The sequence below is a fragment of the Rhamphochromis longiceps genome, unplaced genomic scaffold (genome assembly GCF_057381845.1).
Source record: "Rhamphochromis longiceps isolate RC_006_pf unplaced genomic scaffold, R_longiceps_female_GT1.1 unmapped_scaffold_4, whole genome shotgun sequence".
Lineage (NCBI taxonomy): Eukaryota > Metazoa > Chordata > Actinopteri > Cichliformes > Cichlidae > Rhamphochromis > Rhamphochromis longiceps.
Window position 1 is genome coordinate 2,724,619 of NW_028187224.1, and position 21,986 is coordinate 2,746,604.

Sequence of the window (21,986 nt, forward strand, 5' to 3'; positions counted from 1 at the left end):
AAGCACACAGAGGACTTTTTCTTGCTGTTTAGCGTGTTTTTGAGTTTTATAATTATGATTTGCAAACAATAATACATGCCTGTAATTAAAACGCTGATTTTGCTGATTATAATATTACAAATAAGTTTTTGAATGACTACGGTGAATGTTTGATGTTTGGCTGGGTTTTGATATAGAAGAGACAAATCGAGCATGATTTAGACCGGCACTTCAGTCAGCAGAGTAAGATTGAGTGATAAATACAGCTGTGATTTGTTTCAGTTTTGTGGTGCAAAGCAGGATTTATAAGATTTTTTAAGTGGTTCTTGTTTCAGTTCAAGAATATAAGCAGTTACATTTGATTTATGGTTGGTTTTATCATAATATAGGGTGTGACCAAGCACGAATTTCAGCTGTGTGTGTGTGACAGGAATTTTGCATGCCCATAAAAGGCAACTGCCTGACTGTGTGAAATATGCACCGAGAGAGAGAGAGAGTAAAATCTAGGCAGATGAAGCGAATGGATGTTTTCAGAAAAGAAATACAAAGTCAATGTTTTAGCGTGTTAATACAGGTGGATTTCTCTCAACCTCGAAACCTGAATACAGGATAAATTAACAGAATTGGGACTACAGACAGGCCAAGCTTTGCCTCAAAATTAGAGCTTGACCTCCCACTTTGTCCCCACCCGGAAAAGAAGCTTAAAGGACATCTTCTCCTCCAGTTATCGGTTACCATCACTGGAAATTTACAGGCAAGTTTTTGGCTGAATTGTTATTAGCACCATGTGTCCCTGAATCTCACAAGCAAGCTCTAACTCCTGGCTGAAGACATGGAATGCTGTTCTTTAACGTGGGAAATCAAAATTTGGGAAACAAAATAAAAACACACACACAACCAGAGAAATGTATAAGAAAGGCACGTGTTAGAGAAATGCCTAGTTTGAGAAAAAAGTTAAAATAACCCACCTACAAACGCACACACACGCAATGAAAAACAGCTCACATTCATGAACACGTGAAGATTTTCCAGCAAGGTTAAAGCAGCGAAACTTTACATACACCTGTTGTTAAATGATAAAGTTTATCCACTACTAACAAATAAACTCTCTGGGTTGCAGGACAACAACTTAACTTCAAAAAAAAAAAAAAAAAAAGACACTGGTCTGACCAACCAGTGATAACACGACAAATTTAGTGGTAAAAAGATTCAAATTGTGACATGTTTTCTGCTGATTGATTAATACAAGTGATTACTGAATGAAAGAAAATTCCTTTTTTGGGCTTTTAAACATGATCTTAAGAATTTTAACATGTACCTGTGTTGTCCTGTCAGCTTGGTGGGTTATGAATTGATTATAGGGCTTTGGAGTTGACGTCACGCCGCAATGCATTGTGGGAGCGCAGCGCCATTTTCGGGGTCTACGAATCAAATCAAACACACTGTGTTGGAACGACGATTACAAGATGCTTAAAAGCAGCTCAAAAGAGAATGGACTGTATAGAGACCGATTGCGTCCAGAGGCGAAGCGGCGGTACTTGCAGAAAATAGAGTGCATTGGAAATGTGGACCCGTATGAAATACGGCCGTGGAGTAGAAACCCTGAAGACCAACCGCTACTGACGTAGCCTGATATATTTCATACCTTATCTGTGGAATCAGCGCGTACAAGTCGTCATTCAAACAAAGGTAAGTCAGCTCGAGTACTGCGAGTGAAATGCGTTTGCTTTCCCTGCAAACATTCACATTAGTGCAGCATAAATTCATTCATGAGGGGAAATTACAGTGAGAACGTGTGGAGACTGTTAGGTGGATAACATAGTGAGTTCAGTGCATTGATGTGACATTGTCCTGAAGGATTTAGTTATTATTTATGGTTAAAGAAATTGCAATGATTTATTAATGTTTATTATAAATAATTCTAATTATACATCTTGCTTCCATGTTTGTATCTTGTGTCACTAAAAATACATTTTATTTTAGTTTTATACATTGATTAATGACCTGCAGAATCTCCTTATCATATTAAGTGATTCATAATTGTCACTTTATGCTTTCTCCATCTCTAAAGTGATGACATCCTTGCATTACATACTTTAGGTTCATTTTCTGCAGGCAGGTTTCTGAGAGAGAACAGACAGATTTACACTATAACCTGCAGCGTTCTATAGATGGACACATAAAGAAATGCATAATTACATGTATGTGCTAACTTTCTAGACACTTTGTTACATTTATGATAAAGTAGATTAAACACATTTGTGTCGGCCTTGGCTCATAGTTCTTGTCTTTAAATGAACTTTGTCTGTGTGTGTTTCAGGTCCTGCACTCTCAAAGACTGAATGAACCAGCATTGCAGCCATGGGTCACTGTAAGCATCACAGGGAAGGTTGAAGCCGCCCACTGCAGCTGTATGGCCGGAGTCGCAGAGACCTGCAGCCACGTCGCTGCTCTTCTGTTTAATGTAGAAGCAACAGTGTTGATCTGTGGCACAAGGACTGTTACAGATGAACCTGCATACTGGGTTTTGCTGGGTAATATGACCAAGATACAGCCAGAGGTTGGCCATAAGATAGACTTCTCCTCTTCAGCTGCCCAAAAAAAGGCTCTTGATCAAAACATAAACAGACCATCCGTATTGAAAGGTAAAAGGAGCCTCAAAAAAGAAAAATCCCACCTGCTACTTTGGAGGAGTTGTCACTGCTATTGGATACTTTGCTGGAACACAGTAAAGCTGTGGGTTGTGGGAATTACCCATAATGTTTGATCTAGGGGTCTAGATTTATGCCTATAGTGCACTCCCGTGTAAATAATTTGCATTTACTGAATATCTACTGACTGAGTCCCACTGTTCAAATGTTGAATAAAGAAACAAACTAATTTTTGCCTCTTTTTTTTTTTTATTGAAACCACCTTATAGAACATCACATCAGTTACAATGTAGAATCCATGTCATTGATAGTTTACAAATGACAAAATGTTTACACAAAATCATGAGTGTTTATCACCCACTACTAACATTACTTTATTTACTAAATACAGTAATTTTAACAGCACAAGACTTAAGAATATTTAACAGGAGCAGGTTTCATTTTCCCTGGTTTTATTATCACACTGTTCACCAAACGCAGCAAACCTTCACCATCTTATCCAGGAGTGTCACCTCTTCACCCTCACATGGAAGAAGTAATCTGATTGGCATGGTGGTATGTTTGAAGCACATCCCTTGTGTAGCGCTGGAACTCAGTCACGATGTGTTTCATTCATTTCATCGGCTGGTTTGCTGCAATAATGCCAAATAATTAGCAACTCTATAAATATAAGGTAGTTCTGCAAAATCACTCAGTAGGATGTTTGTTCTAATTTGCTATGAGCTCAGAGTGTCACGGTCTGGCTGGGGCAGACCGTATGTGTTGCAGAGGAGGACTCAAACGCAGACCAAAACGTGGTGTGGATTAACAAAACAAGCCGTTTATTGAGGTTAGCAACGAGGGTACAAAATAATAGGGCATCGGTGAAAACTAAACAATAACCTAAACTGGGTGAACTAATAACAAAACATGAAAAACCTTAACCATAGTGAACTGACATGGGTACCTGGAGATGAGACATGGATGAGCAGACGACCTGACAATGGCATGCAGAAAACAAAGGGCTTAAATACATACATGAGGTGATCAGGGGAGGTGGAGACACATGGGGGAAACAGCTGACAGACATAAACCTAATGACAGGACCAGGAGAGGAAAGCTAAATACAATAAACAAAGAACACATGACATTGTCAGAATAAAACAGGAAATACTAAAACATGACAACATAACTTAACAGACCTAATATGTGATGAATAAATACAAAACCCCAAAACATAGAAAACCCAGGAACAGTAACTGCCTAAACTAAAGGCAGATAGGAAATAACACAAACTAAATCACATAACAAAATGAGACAAATAAAAACATGAACTCAGAGCGCTGGGTCAGAGACCCAGCCTGTGACACAGAGCGCATAGATAATGAAACTAATAGGCTATAAAGAGAGATATGAACATATTTAGAACTTACCAGAATGAAAATGTCAGGAGCATCAACAGATATTTGGAGATGGAAGAGAACTGCACGTCAGCTCGTCTCACAGCTGCTATCCAGGCTGGACGCCTTCGTTTGGTAACATCGATACACGAGCTGCCTCATGTTGCTTCCAGGTTGGGAAAAAATGAAAAGATAAACCCTTTTCAAGCTTATTCTCTTGCCGGTCGTGCGATCGAACATTGCAGACGACCACACAGCAAATACGAACCATGGCTGTTGTGTGTGCCTTCGCTTCCTCTTCACTTGCGCTAGACCCCCAAAATGGCGGATCGAGCCAAAATCCTTTCCACGCCCACCCCCGTGACATCACGCTCCAAAGCCCTATATGGTGAGAAAAAACAAAAAAGGGGGAGAGAAGGCTGACACAGGGCTTGGCCTGGTGTTTCTCCCCTCTCTGAATAACACAACACAACAACATCATTTTCCTGTTCGTCTGTTTTTGTTTTGTTTTTTCTCTTTATGCTTGATTACAGGCTGCTTTGTCGGCCTGGAAAGCCGAGGCTGACCTGGACTCCTGCTCTCCCCTCCACCATCTTTGCTCTCTCCTCTGCCATCTTTGATGTGAGCCTGACCAAATGCTACAGCAGCTGGACCCACAACAACAACCTGAAAATGTCAACAGTGCTGCAGGAAAACGATCTCATGCAGCAGAGACGGAGAGCGTTAATCCAAGGCCCGTTTCACTACACGGGGGAGATTTCCAGACAGCTTCAGCTGACAGAGCTGTGACGAGACGCCCATTAAGCCCAGATGAAAAGTGAGGCCGAGCAAAAGAATGCTGACCTTAACAACTCTGCATTAAAACTGTGCAGGACAGTGACCAACACGGATGATCGGGCAGCAAAAAGGGCGTGCCAGAGACAGGAGGAGTAACTGAGGTCAGGAGGCACCTCGGAATGAACAAAAGCACCAGGAGAAAATAAGCTGAAGGCACAGGTGTTGGGGCTCGGCCAGGAGCTGACCTCTGAGAAGAGCCGAACAGCAAAGCCGCAAAAGGCCGTGGAGCAAAGCAAGGAAAACATCGATGGACTTCAATCTGACGTGTATGAAAAAGACTCGGAGGTTTCTGCCCTCAGTAAGAGCTCAAGGCATCAGAGCAGAAACTGAGGATGGCTCAGGAGGAGCTGGCTGCTAATCGAACACATCAGTCAGGCTTGGAGTCCCAGACACAGGACTTGAAATCAGGCCGGAGCTTGCTGGAGCAGGAGGTCGCCAAACCTGACCAGAAGCTTCAACAGCAGGAGCAAACCCTGAAGGAGCTACAGAAGCAAAAGGGTCAAGTTAAGGAGGAGCGGAACAAGGAGAAGATGCAGGACAAGGGGGAAAAGCACTGCCTCAATTGGGGCCAGAACCAGTATGGACAGAATTTTGAGCAGCAGCACCAACGGATGCAAACGGACTGAAAAGGAGGAGGGCAGGACCCCAGGGCACGCTTCAGGCCGCGGTTTACTCAGAACACCAGAACAGGAAAGTGATGAACATAAACACCCACACAAACACACACACATACCTACACACACACACACACACACACACACAGACACACACCTACACACACACACACACACACACACACTATGCACAGACTGGTACTCTTTGTTCATACCTGTGTAAGACGTCATAATGAACTTGTGCATATTCATGTAAGCTCAATAAAGAGCAGTGTTACGAGGGAGCAGACGAGAGCGACTGAGGTCAAGTGAAGGAACGGCGCTGTCACAGTTCTCTCCCTCATCAATTGTCTGGTTCCAGCGGTGGGTCTGTGCTAGACGACCCATCACCAGCTCTTTCCACTGGTTACCAGTACGTGGTAGAATCCACTTCCAGATCTGGTTGTCTTTAAATCTGTGAATGGATTGGCTCCATCTTATCTCTCTTTAACAAAAGAATCCAAGTGGAGCCCTCAGGTCTGCAGATAAGCAGCTTCTGACCAGAACTAGACGTAAAAACAGAGGTGAGCTTTATCGATGGCTGCAGCCAAACTCTGGAACAGTCGCCCTTCACATCAGGTCGTCACCAACACTGGACATTTTTAAAAGCCGGTTGGAAACACATTTGTACTCTGTAGCTTTCAATCCTGACCAGTCTTTATAGTCATTACTGTGTATGTTTCCTATTTTCTCTCTACTCTGTGCAGCACTTTGGCTCAAGCTGTTTTTAAATGTGCTGATAAATAAATGTAGATTTCTTTGAATAAAACAGTGGAGCCGAGCTTTGAGCTCAGTGTGTAACAGTGTGTGTGTGAGAGCCATGTAATGTCCATGTGTGCATGCTGACTGTGCTGCTCTGACCCCCCTCCTCCTTTCAGGGTGGAGCCTGCTGGAGTCCGATGGTTGAGACCAGGTCTGAGGAAGTGTAAGTGTGTTTTTAATGGGATTCATGAAAACAAAGCAGCACACATTCAACCATCTTCATCATGTCAGGAGTCATCATCAAAGTGTCAATCAATGAACAGATGATGGATCAATAACTGCAGCTGGATTGTGTTTGTTCTCTCCATCAGATTCCTGTCAACTCACAATCGACACAAACACAGTGAACAAATGGCTCCAACTGTCTGACAACAACAGGAAGGTGACATGTGTGGAGGAGGTTCAGTCATATCCTGATCATCCAGACAGATTTGATGTTTGTTATCAGCTGCTGTGTAGAAATGGTCTGACTGGTCGCTGTTACTGGGAGGTCGAGTGGAGAGGAGACGTTTATATATCAGTGAGTTACAGAAGCATCAGAAGGAAAGGAGGCAGTTATGACTGTTTGTTTGGAGGAAATGATCAGTCCTGGAGTCTGATCTGCTCTGATGATGGTCCTCAGTCTGTCTGTCACAATAACAGTCGAACATCCATCTCCTCCTCCTCCTCCTCTGTCTCTAACAGAGCAGCAGTGTATGTGGACTGTCCTGCTGGCACTCTGTCCTTCTACAGAGTCTCCTCTGACACTCTGATCCACCTCCACACCTTCAACACCACATTCACTCAAACTCTTTATCCTGGGTTTTTGTTAAGCTGGTCTCCTGGTGCCTCAGTGTCCCTGTGCTGAGTGGAGTGTAAAGAGTGTCTCCTGTTACAGAAACACTCTGACTGTTGAACAGATAGTTCAGTCTGTACATGTCTGTCTCTTTCACTCACAAACACGTTTTCAGATTCATGGATTCAATCAGTTGATGTTTGAAACTCTTCTAAATGATTCCTTGTAAACTTCTTCAGTCACAAACAAACAGGAAGTGATGTCACATGTGTTCCTGTCCACACAGCAGAATGAGTCTATTGCTGACAGTGATGTACAAACAGAGTGAGCATTTCTGAGGCCCAAAATAAACTGAGTAGTTCACTGAATGAACAATGGACTGTGAGCTCAGTTCCTTCATCATTAGTATGGATTATATATGTATATGTATTATATTAGTATCATATATATCAGGTGCTGCTGCTTTCAGTCATTGTGCAAATGTGCTGTTTGTAAGCTTGTAAAGCTGCAGTCAGCTGAGACTGAAGAAGTCACCTGATCAGTGAGCAAACGTTTCTGAAAACGTCCAGATGAACAGAATCAACCTTTTGGGATCAGCCAGCAATGCAGCATCATTGTTGTTCAGCTTCAGAGGTTTGCAGGAATGAACTGATGACCAGAAACAGCTGCAAAGTCCAAGAAAATACCAGCTGGAGTTCAGCTGCATTTGAAGAAGTCAAAGAAAAGTAAGGATGGCAAAGGGCGACGTTTTCTTCCAAAGAGCTGCAAACATGGTCGACGCCTCATTAGAAGAATCATCTGGACATTTGTGAGGAACTCTAACCAAGAAAGCAACGTCACACAGATCCAACAGACAGTTTCCATGACTGCAAGTGTTGAGTGGAAAAATGCTACATTGCATTATTGCATCCTCTCACCACAGGAGGCGCTGTTGGCACCACTGATTGCTGATCAGCTGTTCTCTGATGATCTGATTGATACTGTGAATAACGGGACTCACTGAACTCTGTGACACAGTGAAGATTACAGAGTTTAACTTCAACATCTGACTGACGTCACACAGACAGAAGGATGAACCAGTGAGGCACAGAACACAGTTACTGGAGATACTGGATCAGCTCCATGTGAACCTCTGATGGAGAAGCTGCTGAGCCAGAGAAACATCAGGACATGACAGCAGCTGCACTTATCTAACAACATGTAGCAGAGCTGATCTATGTTAGAGGATCTATCACAGCAGCTGAAGCCAAAGTCCAACACTGGATACCAGCTGAGCCTGTGCTGAGTGTAGTGTTACAGGAAAAGGGCAGAAACACTGGTAGCTCCCAGTGATGCTGACTGGGGCACAGAGCTGAATGATGCAGCATCAGGACACTGTTTCAGTCTGACTGACAGAGAAACCTGTAGCTGTATCTACATGTGAGGCAGAGGCCACACAAGCAGCTTTCTATGTTTCACAGTGACTGAGATCCTCAGTGGGGGTGGACATGCTCCTGTACAGACCTCTGAGGAGAACCAAGGTGCAGTCAAAGAGTCCAGTCTGTCCTCACAGATGTGAACATGTGCTTTCATCAGGTCTGCTGTCAGCTAGCAGGCTCACATCAGAATCACTGTTCCTGAAAAACACAGTCTGTGTGACATCATCAGTCAGCTGATGGTCCCAGATCTGAATGGTTTCTGTCTCTACTGAGGAAGTCAGAGAATATCACTGAGGTGTGGATCAGGTCTGAGTGAGCTGTGGAGGGACAGCTTTAAACAGTCCACAGGTCTCACGTCCTGCTCAGTCTGGTAGCAGATACCTCGTATTGTTCCAGATGTGCTGACATCAGCAGCAGCACAGCTGTGTGATACCATGAATCTCAGTTATTGATCCAACACACAGTAAATACAAAGATCAGGATTTCTGAGAGTAATCATTATGAGTCTGAACACATGATCACTGAATGTTAGTCTCCACAATAATAAGCTAACACAAGCAAACACAGCTTTCAGCTCTTATTTTGAAACTGGCTTATTTAGAGAGCTGTGATGTGAGCGTGCCTGGCTCTGAGGCACTTGGGTCAGCCTCTGTTGTTTAGAAGTGTTACAGACTGTGAATGACACAGACCTGTCAGTTTCCATGTTTGTCTGTAACACAGCTCAGGGCTCCATGCTGAACGCATCCATCCAGTGTTATTGATCCAGGACTGATACCAGCATTGGGATCAATACTACAACACACAATCACATGTGTCCACGTGATGCAGTTTGAAGAGCAATCAGATGTCTCTGTATGAGGAGGCGGGGTCACAGGAGGTTCACAGAAACTCTGCAGCAGCATCATCAGCTCACATGGAAACTTTGATGATTCACTTCTGTGGTGTTTTTACAGAAACACGTCACAAAATTAGCTCCACCTGTTTTGTGAGCTTTGAGTTTCTTGTCTTCATCCTGGATTCTTGTGTTGCTGTTTTTACACACAGCAGATATTTCCTGGTTGCTTCCTTGATGACCACATGAAGCTTTCTGAAGCTTGGATTGAAAACGCTTCATTACTCAAAGCTTTCCAACACAGGCCTCTGTGCTGCCATCTGGTGGACAAACATGTGAAGTGCAGCGTGAAGCTACAAATGAAACTGCTTCAGCTACGTTTATATAGAACATACTATAACCTATATAACTATATGTATAGTGTATTATGTAGGTGTTAGAGCTGGGGGTAGAACTGCTGATGGCCTGGTTGTTATTCATGTTCCCCATGGTTCACCAGCTCTCACACAACATCAGCACCAATGATCCACGTCCTTATAAACCTCTGAATCAGGTCCTGAAGCAGTGACGTCCTGAGTGAAGACCTCACTGATCACATGACTCTGGTCACCTGACTCAGTGTTTCTGAAGCAGTGTGCTGGGTTTTTAAAAATACGTGGCTGCTGCCTGATGTTGGGCCCACAGAGGAAGACGACTCACTCGCTCTTCTTCACTTCCTCCTTAAACATGTGGAAGGAGAGCAAAGTGCTGCCAGACTCTTATTTCTGACAGGAACAGAAGAAACCACAGCAAACTGGTCCAGTTCTTCATCTTCATCACAATCTGTTTATTTCTGATGGTGTCTTCAGTCTGAGGTTTGAAGTTTCCATGTCTGTGTGATGTGTGGTGTGAAGGCTGCTGGTTAAACTGGGACTCACTGTTTAAAGCACTGAGTGCTCATAGAGAGATGCTCCATGAGTCCCAGTACAGACTACAAACATGGTGGAAACTTAGCTTTGATATCCACACACTCTGCACGTCTGTGAGTAACTGTGATGAAGATGTGCAGAGATCTGTGTCCAAACAGGAGAAAGACTGTAAAGACTCTGTGCTTCTAACAGCCTCTGTTAACATATGTGAGGCTGTTTGTTGTTGTTGCCATGGAGCTTTGCACTGTTTGGGTCAGCAGGTCATGTGATCAGGTTTGTTCTGCTGGACGATGGTTCAGTGTCAGGTTTGTTTGCATTCATCAATAAATATCTAAATAAATCAAAGACTCCATGTTTGTTCTTTCATCATGTGACCTCTGCTCATCCATCTCTGTGTGTATCAGGATACATTTGGTTCATAATACACAGAAAAATCAGAGTTATTACCTGTAATAAATGTGAAAGATTCCTGCAGTGATAACCAGGCAGGACTGAAACACATCCAAGCTGTCACCACGGTAACAGCACCGCCCATCCACAGGTGAGGGGAGGAGCAAAAAGAGGGACTTTGACCATTTTATACTAAAAACACTCAACTAATGTTTCTAATATGAAACAAATAAGCCCACATTAATGTGAGCGTTTATTAAATAATAATAATGATGATTTCCTCCTGATCTCATTTCCACAGCAGAGAAAACTGTGGTGTATATTGAGGTGGAGGGTGTGGTCTGTGGCTCAGGTGTAGAGTGAGGGTGGGGTGCACCACAGCAGCATGCTGGGACTGCTGAGGGTGGAGGAGGGAGTGATGATGACATCAGAGCTGCAGCACAGAGACCAGTGAACACACAGTCTGTTCATCTTTGCATAGATACAATATACAGCACAATATTGAATGACAGACACGCTGTGGGAGCTTCCACAGATACACTGACGTCAGCATCCAGAGTCCTCCTGCTGCTCCCCCCTCAGAGCCCCGTGATCAGCACCAACACATTCAGTTAGATGACAGAGTCCAGCTGCAGCTAGAATCAGCTCCCCTCTGTGAACAACAGCACAGCGTCAGTGTTTCACACTCAGTGAAAGGAGGAAACAGCAGAAGAACACCATGTGTGCTACGTTTCCCAGGACACACTACAAACTGCACAAATACAGAGCAGCACGTGGAAGGACCTGGAGCTGCATTTACAGAGCTGCAGACAGCGTGATGTCCTGTATGGACAGGTGGAAGGAAGCAAGTCCTCAGCTGGAACACTCGTGTTTGTCCACAGACAGGAAACACAGCAGGAAACTTCCTCACAGAAGTGCAGCTCATGGATAACACACTTCCTGTCAGTCAGAATGAGGCTGCAGCCAAACACAGAAAGGTGTTTTTGTCCAGATGAGCCCAGAGAAGAAACACGAGTGTTCACAGACATCAGAAGCTCAGAGAGGTGAAACATGAGGTTGGAGTCCTCGTCAGCATCCAGAAGAGCTGCTGTGAAACCCTGAGTACTCATGACAGACTCTGATGGCACAAACACATCATGATTCAAACAGAAAGACAAACATGGAGCTCCTGATCCTCCTGCATGAGAACAAGCTGACATGAGCGCTGTGTCTGAGAGTGTCTCCCTGTCACAGTGACAATAACACAGCTGCTGCTCACAGTCATTAAACTGACCTGAGGTCAGCTGTGCTCCTTACATATGAACCATGTGACCTCACATCAGTGCTGTGGATGACTGTAGTCATAGAAGAGTAGAGCTGTAGCAGGTGGTGTGAGGAGGAGGTGGTGTATTCTAGTTAACGCAGTACTGAAACACTCCAGCAGAGGGCGCTGTTAAGTCCTTATTGTAACACAGTTACTGTGTGCAGTTAGACTTCATACATAATCTGCACTTATTTCCATCAGACATGCTGTCAGTAAATGATTGGTTTCTATTGATTCTACTTCCTGTTGACTCGTTTGATGACAGTGAAACAATCACAGCTGATTGTGTGATGATGTAAACTGTCACTGTTACATTCAGTGTGTGTGACATAATGTTAGTGCAGGCTGATAACAGCCTGGTTCTGTTAGAAACACATGAACGTGTCCATAGATCAGTGTGTGTTTAACATGAGAGCTTCAGCCCTGCTGATGTGTTAAATAAAGACATGCAGGAAAACTGATGAGACTCTGAAATAACTCTTTATATTTATAATGTAACTCTGCATCAAAAGAACAACAAAGGATCCCAGACAGGTTTCTGTGAACAAAGACCATTCTGATGTTTCTGTGTTTCTAACACTTTGACATTATTAGTAAACAGACTGCAGTGAGCAGCATTTATAAAGAGCTTCTATATAAAGATATGACAGCTGTTTGACAAGTTTATCACTCTGTGTTTGGACCTGATCAGTCCAGCTGTTTACTTGAAACATGTTCATTTACCTGTTCTGTTATATTCATGTTCTTGTCTCTGTTGAAAACACATTTTAATGTCCCTCAGATTTTTCTCCCAGATGAATAAATATAAAAATGACACAAACTGACTGCAGCTACTTTTTGTCCTTTCTGTCAAAAACCTTCATGTGACTCATGAGAGACACGTTTCAGCTGTTTGTGACAGATCAGAGGCCAACAAGTCATTTATAACACTTTCCATCATTGTTTAAAGTTCTCAGTGTTTCTGTGTTGCTGCGTATAGGATCTCCCAGCATCATCACTGTGCTGTCCAATCATTGTGTGCGAGGTTACCCTTATAGTGCGATGTGTGTTTGCACAAAGAGAAGCATGTGTGTCAAATATAAATAAGCACAGAACAGAAACAGCTGCTCGTTTCTTCTGTTTAGAGTCAAGTTAGTGTTTTGTGTCTTTGTTTGAGGCCTGATGTCGAGCAGAGGTGTGTGTAACTGCACTGGTCTGTTATATGTGTGAAGTGTGTGCTTCTCTTCAGCATCATCTTTGTCACTGCTGATTCCTTTGTGTCATCATGTGTTGAGAAGAGAGAACAGTTATAACGGAGGAGCAAAAGGAAGCCCTGAAATCTGCATCAACAAGGAAGTGTTGGCTCACCAGTGATCCCAGCAGAGCCACTGGTTTGGCTCCAGTTGTTACAGATTCAATGATGTTGTTGCTACAGATACATGTCAGCATCTTTATTGAATTTAATATGAAGCAGAAATGGTGTCATTAGGAGAAGAAGAGGAGAACAAGTCCGGCGAGGAGGCAGCAGCTCTTAAAGATGAAACAGCAGCTCAGCCCTGAGCTCAGAGAGCTGCACATGAAAAAGCTCCTCAAGCAGATCCTGTCAGAGGTTTGTCATCAACAGGAGGAACTGTTCACATCATAGGATGAAGATGCTGTCAGCTGGATGAAGAAGGTTATTTAATGCAAACGTTCACACTGAAGTCAAATTGTTGTCGTGTTGAACAGATTCATGTACTGATCGTCTCCAGAATGTTAGAAGAGCTTCAATGAATCATTAGAAACAACTTACAGCTGCACAGCTGTGTCAAACACATCTGTGTGTCATTGTGGGATTGTTGTGTTTCTACATGTGACACACGTCTAAAACATGCACACAATCTGAACACAAACAGGGACTCATGTGTTCCCACAGCCAGATGCTGAGAGCCATTTCCTTGTAGTCCTGTGTCTACATACATGAACCATTAGATGTTATTGGAATGATTGTCAGCTCTGATAGTTTCATGTGTGTTTAGCTGGACGCTGTTTGATCCTCGACATGTTTAAAGGTGTCCAGTCCTGAGACACTGGGGCTGGAAACAGCTGTGATGTCATTGGACTGTCACACAGACAGAAGTGCATGAAGTGAGCAGCCGAGGAGCCGCTGATGTTTTGGATTCAACAGCATTTGAAAGGTCGACACAGACACATTTGCACACAGAAAGCTGAATCTGTCATATGCCACAGTGAACTCACTGTTCAGTGTTTTTCAGGAAGCTTCTTAACTGCCTCTGCTGCCAAACAAGCAGCTGATGTCCTTGAGAAGAAGCTGAAGAAGTCTTCAACAACAAATACAGGAAGTGGACTTTCAAATACTAGATTCACTTTAGACTCACAGAGAAATGACTCAACCAGCTGTGTTTGACTATATGAAAGGTCAGTGTGTGTCTGCACACAGACTGTTGTGTTGGACTGTTATTCAGTTGTCTGCTGAATGTTTTCAAATGTCTGCATCTCAGCTGTGATGAGGCTGGGGGTCATGGGAGGCCACCGTAGCAGCCTCTTCAACATCATGACATCATCATAAATGCTGCTGGACTGTCTGATGGGCTGACGGTGAAAAAGCCGTCGGGAAGGAAACAGAAGACATTTCAGAGGCTGCAGCAGATTTCTTTGATTCGGGGCCTTTTTCAGCTTTATTGGACAGAGCAGTGAAGATAAGTGACAGCAAAGCAGAGAGAAAGGGGGCGTGGCCCGGGTCAAAGCCAGGCCAGCTGCTCTCCACCTCGTGGTCACCTGCTCATCCTAGTGAGCTCCACCAGCAGCCCTTTCACACACTTTACACTGTCAAACACTGTGTGTGGACCTCAGCTAACAACAGGCTACATTTAAGTCTGGACTACATGCTTTTATATTGTTTTTATTCCATCAGCAGCTCAACATCATGAGCAGCTTTGACATAAAGACATCAAACTCAAGCTGACTTTAAACTACTTTTAATACAGGGGCTCAAAAACAACAACATCTTTAATATATATCAGGACACAAAGTCATTTCATCTCAAAGGGAAACAGCTTTATTTGGAATAACCAGCACTATCAACTGGTTTGGGATCTCCACCAGTTTCATGTCTTTGCAGCTTCTCCAACAAAGTTCCTGTAAAATCAGCATGTTTGTCTTTATTGGTTTGATAGTGATTGATTATTCAGTCCCAATCTGCTGTCATCTAAAGAACAAAATGATGTTTCTATGAGTCACAAAGCTCCAGATGTTGTCGGCTTCACAAAGAAAACAAAGAACTTAAACACAAAGTGTTTGGAGCCAAAATGTTCCCAAGCTGCTCTTTTTGAAATGGCAGAGGTACAGTGGTGTCTAACAGCACACTGTGGAAGGCAAACATGTTATTGTTGGATGAAACTTCATGAATCCTTTGTAGATTTGAGCTGTTGGAGCCTTTCTTTTCTCTTCAGGTGTACAGATGCTGAGGAGGCAGGTGAAGCAGATGGAGCTGTTGTGATGCTGCAGAGGGTGTGTCTTAGTAACTCTGTGAGGCAGAACTGGATCCAACATTGTGGATGTGTTGATGTTGGAGCCATTAAGAGTCTCTGGCCACACTGTAGGATTTCCCTTTGATCCACTGTGGGGGCATTTTGGAGTCTGTCAGTGAAACTCTTCATGTTTGTGTTTGACTCCAGTTTATAGAAACAGAGAAATGTGTCATGCTTTTGTTCGGCCTCCACAAATACACACATTTGTTCATTGGTTGGACTTTTTGGAAGGAGACACATTGAAAACCATGTTAATAAGATCTTGTTGTTTCCTGTGGATCCGACACAGAGAGTGGACTTCAGACAGAAAGCGTGGAAGAGATTTTAGAGGCCGTGTGTGGCAACAGGAAGTTTCTGTGTGTTTGCTGATCTTACATGTGGAAAACAACACGTGATGTTTGTGAAGTTCTACAATGATCATTGTTCTCACAGCATTTTGAGTGGGAACAGTTCAAACTGGGAGTAGTGGGAGTTATTTACTGATTGAAACAAGCTGAATGTTTCTGTGACGATGAAGATCAGCAGCTCAGCTGATCAATGAACTGACATCTATCAGTCGTTTCATGAGATGAAGTCATCAGCAGACATTTGTTCTGACTGTGTGATGAATGTCAGAACGTCAGGGCTCTGCTTTAGTCACTGCTTGATGATCATTGGCTCATTGTTGAATCCAGGGGCCCAGTCTGACCTCTGACCTTTGCTTCAGGTCTTCTGTGTTATCTCCACTTTCATGTCTGATCTTCTGCTGTATCGTCCAAAATAAACATCTGGATCATTTCCAACACTTCAGCAGATCTTTAGTTTGGGCAGTGCAGCACAGAATAACACATATTGTACTATACTGCCCACTTCCTGATCTTATTGGATCTGTGTGTGAGGTTGGTGAAGGAAACACATGTTTACTGAGTGAGTCGCTGCCATTAGGAACTAGTTTTTATATCACAGCCTGGAAATCACACAGGACCATTTCTGCAAGTGAAAAGTCGTCATTGGAGGAAAATGATTGTGTAGTTTGTGCGACTGAAGAATTGTCCCAACTACATGTGCTGCTGACCTTTGACCTTTCCTTTAGGTGCACAGAGGAGTCTGTGGGAACATCCAGAACTGAGGCATCTTGTGTACAAACGTGTTCAGACCAGATGTCAAATGATGTCAGATGTCATCCGTGAATGGATGCAACTGTGGATCGTTCCAATAAAATGAGGCAGTTTTGTAAGTACAAGCCCACTACAACCCATCATCAACATTTTAAATTACATTATACATCTTCACTGATATAAAGCACCACTATTTTAACCTGATTCACTTTTTCCACCCTAACAGTTCATTCCTCAAATCAAACAAGATATTTGACCCTAAAAAAATGCATCAACAAATAATTTTGTAATAAAATATTTATTCTTCAACTTTTACAAGTGAAATCAAACAAGTGTGTTTAAGAGTGAAACCAGAGTGGAAGCTGCTCATATAGAGTCCAACCCAGGCTAAAGTAAGCTGAGTAGAGCAGCACCATCAAAGTGTCGGCTCTCTGAACACGGTGCAAGATCGCCATCTGCAGGACAAAACTAGTTTTTCTCGCCCTCCTCGTCATCATCAAGATGATGTCATCGTACAGCAACTGATTCCCTGTCCGTCTGGAACAAAGCATTTACATTAAAAAAGACATTTACAGAAAATACAAACACCAACAACACATCTCATCATCACATGATATTTTATTATTTATTATATTATATATTTTTATTGTACCATCAACATCAACAAATACCAGCATATTTTCTTTGAGATTGAGTAGAGTGGACCTTTCCCTTGGTTCACTTCCTGCTCGCAGCATCAGCTGACCTCTGACTTCCTGGTTAAGGTCTCTCAGCGTTGACTGGAATATCAAATCGGACTCACACCATGTTCTTGTAATGTAGTCATGTCTGTCAGCTGTTTGAAGAGCATCTCTGGCCTAAACACAATAGGAAGAACAACAACACGGCAAAAAAACAACACATTTCCATATTAGATGAAGGGCACCGTAACTGGAAATGGTAACATTCATCTGATGCTGCTTTGGATTTATCTTCTGTTTTAAACCAACTTTGATCACTTCGAGCCATCTTAAGTCCGTTTGTTCTAACTTCTCACTAACATCTCGTATGATTTCAGATCCCTGCTGTTCCCCAGCTGCCCTGTAGGTTTGTGCTTTGACCTCCAGAGGGCGACAAATCAGCACAGACAGAGAGCTCCATTCAAACTTTGCTGCCATCAGGAATAATTCTTCAAATATAATCATCAGTGTTTGAGCAGTTATGATATCAGGGACAATCTAGACATGTGTGACAATACTGAACATGTCACATGACACACCTCAAACATCATGTGATCCACTCTCAGTCTGCACTTTCATTCATGACTTCAACAGGTTGAAATGAGCTTTGAAGAAACATTCAGTGAAATAAATCTTTCATCACAGGATTCATGTGAGCAGCAGATGAACTTTACAAAGAATCAGTGGATTTATCTTCTGTTTTAGATCAACTTTGATCACTTCGAGCCATCTTAAGTCCGTTTGTTCTTCTCACTCACTAACGTCTCGTATGATTTCAGATCCCTGCTGTTCCCCAGCTGCCCTGTAGGTGGCCTCAGTGTGTCTCACACCATTTACAGATGATTACAGGTCGTTTACAGTTCAAACAGGTCCAACATAAGAAATATGTAGAAAATATCCTGCTATAACAGTTTGGGTCAAAGTGCAGATGTTCCAGATGTTCTGAGTCTGTCTGTGTTTCATGTTAACATGTAGATGTTGGACCAAAGTGAAGCTTTTTGATGTGACAGCAGGAATGTGAAGTGTAACTCTGAGCTGTAGGAAATGAAACTAAACGGACTTTTTCTCCTTTATTTATAGGAAAGTGTAGGAGAGCAACAGATGAACAAGCGTTACTGTAACAGGAAACATCAGAGGACCTTTATGTTCATCATCATCACTGTTTCCTTGTTCTGTCACAAACACACAACACTTCCTGCTCTCTCTCTGATGGATCTGATTGGCTGTTTCATTCACAGGAGGTCAGGGCGTCACACAAACAGCTTTAACTGCACAACGACACACTTTAAATCATCTGCAGACAAACCTGTGTGTTTGATTTATGAAGAAATAATAAAGACGTGTGTACAGCTGTCCATGAAGCAGCTTCTCACACAAACTCTGACACTTCAGCCACTTTAATTCCTGCAAAGCTGCGTAATAAAGAGCTGTGACTGCTATGAGCTGCTGATGATGACTGCATGAAGCTCTCAGCTGAAGCTTCTTTCATTTATTTTAATGTTAATGTCGCCTTTTTAAGTCTGTGTGAGGATTTTAATGACACACATTAAAGGAGCTTCTTTGATTAGAACCAAATTCATGTTGATTTTCAGCCTGAAATGATAAAAACTTTAATAATTCTGTTTATAATCATCAACCTGGAGACTAATGAAAAGTATAATAGTGAAAGAAAGCCTTTATTATTTGAGTAATGCCTGAATCTGCTCAGAGACAACACAGAGGTGTTGATGACAGTTTGACATTAACTGAATTAAAAACAAAGTGCTCTTATTGTGAAAATCTGCCTCCTACTTCTTTAAATCATTTTTATGTATTTTTTAACCTCACAGTGAAACATTGAGACATTAATCTGACACAGTTTGATCAGCAGCTGTGTTTTCACTGACGTTTCACTTTGATTTGTTCAGACTGAGCAGAGAGGATCGGTTCTCTGTGTGCGCACTGCTGAGAAACACAAGCTCATTTCTGCTGTTTCATGAAAAGTGTTATGGAGGAACAAGAAGTTCAGCCTCTAAACTCTCAGCGTGAGGACTGAGTGAAGAGTTTCAGAGCAGAGAGTTTTGGCTCACAGCTTTTAGCGTCTACACAAAGAGACGATTACGCACTTGATCTGAGAACATCTCCACCTCCTACAAACAAACTCTCCTACGAGCAGCTGTCACAACCACGACATGCAGAAGACTGGATTTCTTCAGGTCAGATTTCATGCAGGTTGCACTAAATTGTGTGTCACAGACTTTGTAGTTCACATTTGTGTGACTCGTTTAAATCTTCTCCTCCTGAAAGTGAAACTCTTACAAACACATCAGGCCACAACCTGCTGCAGGTTAATGATTGATCTGAAGGCAGCTGACCTTTGAGCAGGAACTTGTGGGTCTTTTATTGTGTTTAATGCTCACAGTGCTGAAGCCTGCCGACACACCCACATCATATTATTTGTTCTCAGGGTTGTTCGGCGTGGTGGAGTGGGAACAGAAACTTTCTGCAGGTTAATTATTGATCAAACTAAAGTCATATTAAGGAGCTACTGGCACGGAGTCAGAGAAGAGCTCAGAAATCTGAAATATATCAAAGTATATTAAAGTTAGAGTTTAGAGAACACTGTTTGGTTAGCTGCCTCAAAGGCAGATGACTCTCAATATCACAAGATCAGGTGAGATTTCAGACCAAAGGAAAATCACTGGGATTATCTGTGAAGGGGCAGAAAAGCATAGACCTAGTCTACCTTATAGACATTTTGAAAAGGTAAGAGTGAATCTGTCTTCATTCATCTACCTGGAAACATAAAACCAAAAAACAAACCAATACAACAAAATCACTCCCAGTAGGGGTGGGCGATATAAACGATATACGATAGAATCGATTAAACTTGGTCAACGATAGAGATTTTGGCCCTTTCTCAATATGTGTACTTGTGCGTACTTGCGTTCTCGTCTACTCGGGATACGTCATCAGTCGGAGACCAAGTACTGTTCCAATTCGAAGTACGCATCAAGCCGAGTTCTCGCTCCGCCCTTTTTATCGAGCATGCATCGGTGGTGACTTGTGTGGACTTTGTACAGCTAAATATCCCAGAATGCATTTCGTCCAAAACTCAAACGTGGCAATGGTGGACGAGCGGGGCTGAAAACTTTTAAATATTACTCTTTCTGGGTCACAAAATAAACGTTTAAACTTCAAATATCTGCTCGATTTATCAAGATATCATTTATTTCCAAACACGCTCCGGCGTTTTCGGAGACGTCTGTGACCCGCCAGCTCCATAGCAGACAGCGAGGTCGAGGATCATTAGAGCTGGTGAGAACAGCGCATCGTTTTCAACCCCCCCCGCGGTCTTTTCGCTACTCAGGTTAAACAAACCCCAAACCCCAGCAGCTGTCTATTGTATTGAGTGTCCACTAAAATAAAAATAAAAGCATTGTAACATCTCACCTGCTTGTTTTTATTAAGGTATGTACACGTATGTACATGTACACTATTTTTATTAATAGAGATTTCACCACTGAGGTTAAACATGATATATAAGTCACTTAGATCATTTCTAAATGTTAATGTTTGGCTTATTTCAGTCTTTTATTTGTTCCTGAGTAAACCGGTTTGGCTGTGATTAAAGTTAAGCTTCATAACATATTACTCACAGTTAAATTAAGAGGGGACGGCAGTAAAAACTCTGGACCTGTGACATCATCAAGTATGCCGGTGTTCCAATTGTACAAATCGCGAGTCCGTGCTCGCGTTTCCGGCAAGTCCGTGCGGTCTCGGCAAATCCGGTCTCGCCGAAAACGCGAGTACATACTTGCGTACTTAGAATTGAGAAAGGGCCTCTGACTATATCGCTCTATCGCGATAGCGCATGTTGATGATGTCATCAAGCTGCGCCTTTTTTGGTCTAAAGCATCGCAGCGGCTACAACCATTATCCTCTTCAAATTATGGCGGGCGACAGTCATAGCAAAGAGATAAAGCACTTTTGAAACGCGGGGAAAGCCAAAAACTGCACTTCCTCCACTTCCGTAACATTGATTCATTAATGTTGAATTCTCTCGCAGCTGCTCTATTCCCATGTTGTTGCAGTATATTAATCAGAATCAGAATCAGAATCAGAATACTTTATTGATCCCTGGGGGAAATTATTTTTTGTTACAGTGCTCCATTTTAAACCAACATTAAGACAAGACAGACAATACACTAACTAAGAATAGTACAATATATACATACATACATACATACATACATACATAAGTCACTCATAAATAAATAGCTGGAAAAGAAACATGTGTAGCTGTAGCAGCAAACAGTGTGTTAAGTGGATGCGTTGTACAGGCGGGAAAAGATCTTTCCTGCCACAGGCAGGAAAGATTTCCTGTGTCGTTCAGTGGTGCTTTTCGGTAATCTCAGTCTCTCACTGAACGAGCTCCTGTGACTGACCAGCATGTCATGGAGTGGGTGGGAGGTGTTATCCAACATTGTCTTTATCTTGGACAGCATCCGCCTCTCCGACACCACCTTGAGGGAGTCCAGCTCCATCCCCACAACATTGCTGGCCTTACGGATCAGTTTATTAAGTCTGTTGGCATCTGCGACCCTCAGCCTGCTCCCCCAGCATGCAACAGCATAGAGGATCGCACTGGCCACAACAGACTCATAGAAAATCCTCAGCATTTTCTGGCAGATGTTGAAGGACCTCAGTCGCCTCAAGAAATAGAGACGACTCTGGCCCTTCCTGTAAAGTGCTGTGGTGTTTTTAGCCCAGTCCAGTTTATTGTCAATGTGTA

The 21,986-nt window shown here is 42.7% G+C and overlaps 2 protein-coding genes across 2 annotated transcripts in view; both read left to right on the forward strand.

The window, feature by feature from the left end:
- The window catches only part of LOC146640684 (protein NLRC3-like), a 151,635-nt gene that overhangs the window by 107,584 nt on the left and 22,065 nt on the right, over nt 1-21,986 (forward strand). The window lies entirely within an intron of this gene.
- LOC146640688 (neoverrucotoxin subunit alpha-like) lies at nt 5,179-7,384 on the forward strand. The gene is made up of 3 exons (XM_085400067.1): nt 5,179-5,344; nt 6,353-6,424; nt 6,573-7,384. Exons 1-3 carry the CDS (start codon nt 5,179-5,181, stop codon nt 7,106-7,108), a joined length of 774 nt encoding a protein of 257 aa, XP_085256193.1. The 3' UTR covers nt 7,109-7,384.

What these genes read in the sequence shown, in the direction of transcription:
- LOC146640688 (XM_085400067.1), top strand. Translation starts at nt 5,179, where the DNA reads ATGGCTCAGGAGGAGCTGGCTGCTAATCGAACACATCAGTCAGGCTTG. An exon ending in GGAGCTACAGAAGCAAAAGG is followed by an intron (nt 5,345 to 6,352) that starts GTCAAGTTAAGG and finishes GCTGACTGTGCT; the next exon opens with GCTCTGACCCCCCTCCTCCT. An exon ending in GAGACCAGGTCTGAGGAAGT is followed by an intron (nt 6,425 to 6,572) that starts GTAAGTGTGTTT and finishes TCTCTCCATCAG; the next exon opens with ATTCCTGTCAACTCACAATC.